This window comes from Homarus americanus, unplaced genomic scaffold (genome assembly GCF_018991925.1).
Source record: "Homarus americanus isolate GMGI-L3 unplaced genomic scaffold, GMGI_Hamer_2.0 scaffold18434, whole genome shotgun sequence".
Classification (NCBI taxonomy): Eukaryota; Metazoa; Arthropoda; class Malacostraca; order Decapoda; family Nephropidae; genus Homarus; species Homarus americanus.
Window position 1 is genome coordinate 1 of NW_024743624.1, and position 9540 is coordinate 9540.

General features: G+C 35.7%; 1 protein-coding gene across 1 annotated transcript; it reads right to left on the reverse strand.

The window, feature by feature from the left end:
* Window positions 1-35: 35 nt before the first annotated feature.
* Window positions 36-9357, reverse strand: LOC121877198. The gene is made up of 4 exons (XM_042382812.1): window positions 9243-9357; window positions 2479-2591; window positions 2007-2107; window positions 36-1620 (listed from the first exon to the last, which is right to left on the reverse strand). The coding sequence occupies exons 3-4, from the start codon at window positions 2090-2092 to the stop codon at window positions 999-1001; spliced, it is 708 nt and encodes a 235-aa protein (XP_042238746.1). The 5' UTR covers window positions 2093-2107; window positions 2479-2591; window positions 9243-9357; the 3' UTR covers window positions 36-998.
* Window positions 9358-9540: the final 183 nt, after the last annotated feature.

The following is a 9540-nucleotide window of genomic DNA, read 5'->3' on the forward strand; positions in this document are numbered from 1 at the left end:
ATTATACTGTATATTACTATTCTCCACCTATTACACCTCAAGAGCATCACTCACCCAGCAAATGTTCGTGGAGAATGTTTTACAGGGGTCATCGCGCGTGTCCCCTTCTGGCGTACAGTAGAAGACATTGGAGAGTCCTTGTCTGAATTTGGTGTACAGCAAGCACGCTTAAAACTAGTGTGTACTGGACTACCTGGAGTTACAACTTGGACAATTGACGACGATGGACAAGGGCTTAATAATAAAGCTGGCAACTGGCGCACCTTAGATCGATTATCCGGCGAACCGGCCCAATTTCTGTGTTCTGAGTAGATGTAGCAGCCATTACAGTATTCTCAGAGGTATAGGAGGTCGCTGATTGTGATGGCTTCATAGATGTTACTGATGGAACAGACCTAACAAGTGGTGATTTCTGTACAACCTGAGATGATTTGCCGTCTTTCTCATCTTCAGATTCAGTAAGAAATAAACATAGACCAAGTTTTTCTGAAGCCACAGATTCTTTTTCAGGTTGTTCTTCCATTTTCTTACACTTTGTCCTTGTAGATCTAGTAGGCTGATCTACACCTAACTCGTCAAACATTCGTTTCTTTGTTCTTGTTGTCCTTGGTTTTTGTGATTCATTGTCTACCGATTTATTAATGTCATTCTTGACTGGAGTGTCAGTTAAGGAAATTACCTCTATCACCTTTTTCTTTGTACGAGTAGAACGAGACATTGGGATTTCCTCAGATGGCTGTGCAACAGCTTTCTCATGGGTATTATACCCCTCCTCTACTGAAGACTGTGAATCATATTCCACATTTTCAAATTTGTTAGTCTGTTCTTTTGCCTTAGTCTTTGTGCGAGTCATTCTTGGTTTTGGAAAGTCCATGGGTGGTAACAACTGACCTTCTGATTCATCAATTGTATTGAGCAATGGTAAGACCTCCTTTTGCTTTGTACGAGTTAATCTTGGTTTGGGAATGGGATGAGGCTGATCTGCTGTGCTTACCATATTATCTGTTATATCTCCTCGTGTTGATAACTGCAATTTCTTTTGTTTTGTTCGAGTGGTTCGACCACTTGGTATTGGTTGTAACAAGTTTTTCTGTTTGCTCTGGCAAAATCCTAACTTCTTCAGGGGTTCTGGATTGAGAATTACACTCGTCATAATTCTCACATTTTGTACATGCATTTTCAGTACAATTATTGGGAGATAAAGGCTCTTCTTTTTCTTTGCCTTTACACATCTCATTCCCTGATCTCTGAACATCCAGTTCCTTTATTCTGGTGCTTTTGTTATCGTCGCTGTCTTCTAACCTGAGGTTAGAGTATGAACAAGTTGTTTCACTAATACAACCTACACCTTCCTCCTGATATGCATTTGTAACAGTAACTTGTGTTGTATCTTTTGAACTATCTACTTCTTGAGATGTGTGTAAATGAGATAATCTTTCAAGACTGACTTTAACACTTAGACATTTTACACCATCATTCTTCTTACTTGGTGTGTCTAGTGCTAAAGGATTAACAGCTGATTTACAAGGATCAACAGTTGATTCATATTCCATCTCTTCAAAATGAGACTCACAATTTTCCCCATGACCAGAGTCTGCTCCTTTTACTTCTTCTTTATAACTGAAAAAAAGGCATAAATCAGTAAATTACATAGACTACAGGTACATAAATATATATTTTCTGAAGTATTTTAACATCACATGGTTGGCCAAATTCCACAAGTTTACCACAGTACGTTAATATGGATATGGTAGTTACAAGATCTGTCACTTTAGAGTTCATATACCTGAGACAATTACTTTGCTTAAAACAGCTACCACTGAAAATGTTGCCTAGGCATTTTGCATATTCAATTTAGGCTCTGTCTGCCCTCTGATCTAAGCTAATCAAACAACTTTAACCCCACATCTACTCTCACCCACATGGCCACACCAATGGAGTTCCTATAAAACATTCACTTGAGTTATTATAAAATGGCAAGTAAGGTGTCAATGGTCCATAAATACCTGGAGCTGCTTTCAAAGGAGTCTCCCTTGAAAATAACCTGACATGTTCCTCTTGTCTTTTTTGTTGTCATAGGTACCCTTTTCATTTTCTCGTGAGCGAGCTGTCAGAAATAGTAAAATAATCCAAGTTATGGCTATAGAAAATACAGTATTATTCTTTGAAATTTATCACAAATTTACATTGCTAACATGCGTCAAGTGTACAGTATTATGTACCCAACATGATTACTAATAAGAAACTATTTATCATTTCTTCCTTACTAATGAGATACAAATTGCAGCGAGGAGAAAAATATGAAGGAACAAAATACAAAGCACTTGAATAATTGTTCCACATACAAAAACTTCATAGGAGGGATGTTAACAGAGAATACTTTCAAGACCAGTGTATTCAGCAACAGGAAATGGCTAAACAGAACAAACAAAAAAATCATTACAGTACAATTATTCCTGTAACAATTTGGATAATTACCCGAGATGCAGCTCTGCCCCTCCTTGGGGGTGTTTCAAGAGGGCTTTGATTATTGATGTTGCTTCCTGTGTTACAAGTGGACAACCTCTTGGATGATGAAAATACTTCATCTTCTGCGGGGATGCAGGTGGAATACAAGATGATAATAATAAAAACAGCAAACACTATGGAAAGACATACAGTACAGTACAGTATTCCAAGTTACATTCCTAGATCATGTTCATAAATAAATTTATTGGGAACCCAGAACCATGGGTAGTAGGCAGCTACCAAACATGGAGGTACTACCACCTGGGAAGATATTGGCAGCATAAGTATTGTCTAATGGTAGACTCTGCTGCCATATGGCACCACAAAAATTGTGACCAAGTCCCAGGTTGCTGAACTGACTTTCTGCCTCATTTACACACAATTGCAGGGTCTCAATTGTTTCTCTTACTTTGACAACACAGCATACATATATTGTTTCTCACTCTTGAACTTTTTTTCCTTTCTTTTTTCTATTGTCATTTATTATATCATCATTATAATCAGTATTACTGTACAGTATATCATACACATTTTTATTTTTTCTCATTTTTTATTATTATTATATTTTCGCCCCCAGGCCCTGATGTGGGTCATTGACCTGTGCCCTGGTGGGCTAATTCCCCCCCCTTCTCCCAATAAATAAAAAATTCACAATAAAATATAAATAAAACCCATCCCTACCGGTACTTATAAAATCATAACAAATTATAGCCCGTAAATAATATGTGGAGTCATAATGCTGAACAAAGTACAGTACAGTATTCATTAGTACAGTATTGTACCTGGGAAAGTTCGTAAGTTGATCTGAATTTTTATTATGACTATACTGTAATGGGATCATATTTGTAAATATGAGTATAATCCCTTTATTTCAAACTAATGGGGGAGACGGGGGTTTGGAATGCCATAAATTTAAAAATAGGAGGGAAGGAGGGGATTTTACTACTTACTACAGTACTGTATTACATAAAATTTAAATACATGTACAGTCAGTTCTGCTATAACGCGATAGTTGTGTTCTTGTAAAACATCGTGTTATAGAAATTCGTGTAATAGAAATAACAGGGCTTATGGAGAAAATAGGGTTAGGTGCAGATTACTACTCGAAATCGAAAAAAATTTACTAGTTAGCCTAACACAAAGGATAGCACAGTCTAAATAAATGTTACATTCATATCTAATAATGAAATCATACAGTAAATGTAACACTTTACCTTGAAAAAATATGAATATAACCTGATGGGGGAGAAGGGTGATTTTGAGGTTGATAACATCGAGCTTCTCTTCAAGGGTTATAGCCTTTCTTTTACGATCATCACCAGGAATGCGATCACCAGAACGCTTCTTGGAGATATTCTTCTTTACCATATTCACAGTTAATACCACAAAATTGGAGGAATAGTTAGCAAAAATCGCGTTACAGCAAACAAGCGTTCGCGTTATACAAATATCGTTCCTCTATTCATAAATCGTGTTAGAGCCAATTCGCGTTGTCAAAACACGCGTTATAGCAGAACTCGCTGTATACCGGTACAGTACTGAACTAATATTTTAACTACGGGATATATGATTTTTTTCTTACATTATGAAAAATTGCTTTAGCATTTATTAATTAATTTTTTACTACTCTCTGTATTTCATAAAACTGTGTTCCACTTAAAAAAAAATAAAAATAAATATATATATATATATATATATATATATATATATATATATATATATATATATATATATATATATATATATATATATATATATATATATATATATATATATATATATATATATATATATTTATTTCATCTAAATCCACAATGAAAACGTGGATAAGATAAATCTTGATAAAATCACACGGGAAAATGGAAACAACGGAGTACCTTAGCTTTCGTCTTTATTCAAGACATCTTCAGAGGCAACTGGATTACATGGACAGAGAGAGGCTTAAATATACAGGGTGACCTTAAAAACAGGAGGTCAGGTCATAATGATGACATCCACTACCGTATATCTCGGCCTACAAGACGGAATTTGAAGAAAAAAAAATCAGCCCAAAGTTAGGGGGTCGTCTTAAGCACCAGAGATAAAATTCTTACCTCTTAAATTTTGCGGTTTAGCGTGTCAAGAGTGGTGATGGAAACATGGTAAACCACTCACAAGGTCCTACCACTAATTATTTTATACTGAAACTTACATTTGGGAAGCTGGATTAAAATGAAGATTACCGGTATATTAAAATAATAAAAATGTATTATAAACCAGTCTAACATACCGTAAAAGAACAATATACCCCGGTAATAAACACAGCTGCTATCATCACCCCCCCCCCCCATTTGCCAGTGACGAGAAAGGGAAAGCGACCTTGACAGTGACCGCCTGTGGCTATTTTTAGCCGTCCTTGTGTTCGGAGGTGGTCAGTAATGCATATCTGTATATTTACTGATCATAATACTTATCTCCTATAAATAATTAATTTAAAATTAATTTTTTTACAAAGAATATTCAGTAAATGACTGCGTTAATTCTTGAAACTACCGACAGTGGTAAATTTAGGATGAGAATGATTAACAGAAGTCACGTCATGGATTCGGAGTTTGGTCCTTAATGATCATAAATGTCTGGTCAACTTCACCTACCAGGTATAATGGTAGCCTCCCTTTTTCGCGAAACAAGTATATAATTAAAAAAAATACTTGCAGTGTGTTTAATGTATTACAATATATTATAGCTAAATAAATAAACAAATAAATCGGCAAATCTATTTCAAGTAAATGGAAATATTTTACTCACACCAACATTAGTTCCAGTTAAATAACTGACGCTTAAGTGAGTCACTAGTGTACAACAGCGGGTAAAATTTGATGCCAATACTTGAAGTGAATTGGCATTATTTTAAATAACCAACCATAAATAAATGGAAAAAAGATCAAAGGTGAAACATTATATTGTATGTATGTTGTGTTGTCAAAGGAAGAGAAACAATTGAAACTCATTAATTGTGTGTAAATGAGGCAGTAAGATAAATCAGCAACCTAAGACTTGGTCACAATTTTCGTGATGCCATATGGAAGTAGGGTCTACCATTAGACAATACTGTACATTATGCTTCCAATATCTTCCCAGGCAGTAGAATCTCCCTGTTTGGTAGCTGCCTAAAACTTTTAGTAATATTACTTTGATACAACATGATAAATTTGACAAACAATGAAAATAAACAAACAAAAGTTATTTACCAAGACCTTCTCTCTCAGAACAGAGGGGAGATAAGACGGCTATTTATAGCCCGTCTTTGTGTAGGAAGTCGACCACACTAGAAATAATTCATTTAAAATTTATATTTTTTACATAGAATATTCAGTACATGACTGCAATTATAAAATATTGTGAATATATATATATATATATATATATATATATATATATATATATATATATATATATATATATATATATATATATATATATATATATATATATATATATACACACACCTAAACCCCGACTTACGACGGGGTTAGGGACCCAAATCCAGGTCGTAAGTCCGATGTGGTCGTAAGTCCGATATAGATAAAAAATTCAAAAAAATTCAAAATAAAATTTTTCAAAAAAAAAAAAATTCAAAAATTTTTTTTTTTCAAATTTTTTTTAAAAATCTACAATGAAATACAGTACACTAAACGTAAAAAATAATGAGGAATGGATACAGTACAGTAAAAGTAATAAATAATGAGGAATGGATACAGTGTGACTGAGCACTTACCTTAAATGTAGTCAGCTGAATGCACACAGGGCCCCCATAATTTTCTATTTACAGGATACATGGAGACTATATTAATTGGAAGAAGCAGAAGAGGAGACAGGGCTGGGTGGGTCATCAATGTCGCTTCCTTCAGACAGGTTTATGTACTGTGGTAACTTGCTGGTTGAAGGTATTGGATCATCTTGAGGGAGTGAAGAGGCAGCACTGGTGGGGCGTGAGGAGCCAGTACTGGGGGACTTCTTGAAATAGGTGTCCAATTTAGACTGCACAGTTTTCTTTTTCTTTTCATTATAAATTTCTCTGTAGCAAGCAAGTGAATCTTGGATCATTCTGTCAACTTTGGCATAACGCTCATAATTTTGATCCATGCCATCAAACATTTGCATTCCTTTATTAATTGTAGCAAATGCCTCTGCCATATGTTTCACTGAAAACTTTTTGGGGGGTGCAGGCTCTTCTTCTACATTTTGTCTCTCTTCTTCCTCTGCAACTTTCTGTGCATCTAGTTCAATAAGATCCTCGTTACTGAGCTCTTCTGCTACACTTTCAACCAACTGTCCAACATCTTCAGTATCAATTTCTAACTCCAGCTGTTTATCTAAGTCCACTATCTTGTTACTAATATCCAAAATAACTTCACTTTCATTAAATCCTTTGAAACTGTTCACATATCTTTTCAGGATTTTCTTCCATATTCCATTCATGCAATGTTTTGTAACCTGATCCCATGCTGCACTAATGTTCTTTATACATGACAAAATGTTGTACTCCTTCCAAAACTGTCTGAGCGTTTTCTCACCTTCAGTAGCAGCAACAGCCTGAGCGAAGGTCGTGCGTAAATAATATGCTTTAAAGGCAGAAATAGCACCTTGATCCATGGGTTGGATGATAGAGGTAGTGTTAGGTGGCATGTACACTACCTTAACATCAGGGTGCATGTCGTCCAGGTGTGGTGGGTGTCCCGGAGCATTATCCAAAATCAGTAAAATCTTGAATGGAATCCTTTGTTGCAGACAATACTCCTTGGCTCGTGGAATGAAACAAGTCATGAACCAATCCTCAAATAGTACTAGGGTCATCCAGGCTTTCTTGTTACTGCGATAAAACACTGGCAGTGTGTGCTTGCTGACATGTTTAAAAGCCCTGGGGTTCTCTGAATGATAGATCATGAAGGGCTTTAGCTTGAAACCAGCAACATTCCCCCCCAACAGAAGTGTAATTCTGTCCTTGAATGCCTTGAATCCGGGCATTTTTTTTGCCTCTTTGTGGATGTATGTCCGGTCAGGCATGCGTTTCCACAATAATCCAGTCTCATCCACATTGAATATTTGCTCTGGCAAATAATTCCCTTCCACAATCACATCATCTAACTCCTCCTTAAAAGCTTCGGCAGCACCAACATCGGCACTAGCTGCCTCTCCACTCACCTTAACACTGTGTAGACTGTAGCGTTTTTTAAATCTATCAAACCACCCTTGACTTCCTGTAAAGGTTTGATCACATTCATCTCCTGCCTGCTCCTTCAGGCTTTGGAACAGGCTTCTTGCTTTAGCCTGTATGGTTAGAACACTTAAGGGTACACGCTTCTGTATCTGGTCTTCTATCCATATCACCAATAATTTTTCCATATCGTGGATAGGACCTTGTCTTTTCTTTGTTATTATAGTTCCCTTTATAGGTGTTGTTCCTTTCACTACTTCACGAATACGTTCCTTGTCCTTCAGAATAGTGGATATAGTCGAGTGTGAGAAACCTAGGTCGCGTGAGATTGTTGCTACTGTTTTTCCATTCTCATACTGTGTTATTATCTTCAGTTTCATCTCAAAAGTAATTGCCTGTCTCCTTTTCCTTGGAGCACCACCAGCACTCTCACTTTTACGCTTTCCAGTCATTATAAAGTCAATTAAATACAATAATAACGAAAGTTCACAGCGCGATCAGTATAGGATACGATAGCCAAACACAAACAAAGCGCTCCACTGAGTGAGTGTAGCCACGAGGCGACCCAAGCCACCCCTCCCTTTCGCCCGGGACGGAAACGTTTCGGTATAGAAAATGCGCGCGTCATTTGAAAAAAATTTTGGTCACGACGGTCGCAGTCGTATGTCCCGTATGGACGTACGGTCAAAGCAGGTCGTAAGTACCAATGGACGTAAGTCCATATAGTCGTAAGTCGGGGTCTAGGTGTATATATATATATATATATATATATATATATATATATATATATATATATATATATATTTGTGTAATAAATGTATGTATTAAGTATGTACAGTAATCTTTTTCACTCAAATCCTAATGAAACACTATTGAATTAGAATACTGTAGCTCGCTGAAGCAAGCTTATAAATTAAAGAAAATACTTCCAGTGTGTTTAATATATTACAGTATGATATAAATAAACAAATAAATCGGTAAATCCATTTTAAGTAAATGAAACAATTGTATTCGACACCGACATTAGTTCAAGTTAAATAACAAACTTTTAAGTGAGTCACTAGTGTTTACACTACATCAACCGGTAACGTTTGATGCCATTACTTGAAGTGAATTGGCTTTATTTTAAAAAACCAAGGATGTGTAAACAGCACTGGTCAATGGGATGGTTGGTAAAGGACTACTGGGTCAGTAAGCTCCCAATGGTAAGTGTCACATTTGGGTTACCGGTCTTATACAGCGAATAGGGCTCAAAAGCTACTTTTTAAATGGAAATTTTGGGGGCCGTCTTATACACCCACGATAAGCCTTGTGGGCGAGAGATATCTGATGAGCAATTGGTTCAAAGTAGAAATTATCTGTTCATGCTTGAGAAAAGTTTGAATTAGGCAAAATCTGTATTAGCCGAGTTGGAAATAACAAGGTTCTACTGTACAGTACTGTACTTTCTATCTTGAATATTTTTTTCACTGAACCTACTGTATCAGTTTTTGAATTGTATAAATGTAAATTAAATAAACCATAATTTATTAAAAACCTGAGACAATTCCCAAGGATTCCCATAAAAAATCTCGCCTGCAATTGATGAGTGATGAGGTTTCTTCAGTCGAGATTTCTTTTTGCCCAGAGGGGTCTTGGGCAAGAGAGTTGGATCAGGGGAGGAAAACAACTGACGGGCATTAGCGGTTACCTCTTCTAAACACAAGAAATGTTCCTGAATAAAAGAAAAAGAAGAATCCATATATATATATATATATATATATATATATATATATATATATATATATATATATATATATATATATATATATATATATATATATATATATATATAT

Bases quoted from the DNA above. Each gene is read 5' to 3' on its own strand.
- LOC121877198 (XM_042382812.1), bottom strand. From the start codon at position 2,092: ATGAAAAGGGTACCTATGACAACAAAAAAGACAAGAGGAACATGTCAG. The intron at 1,621-2,006 runs GTATTTATGGAC...CCTTTTTTTCAG, and splicing joins TCCTTTGAAAGCAGCTCCAG to TTATAAAGAAGAAGTAAAAG.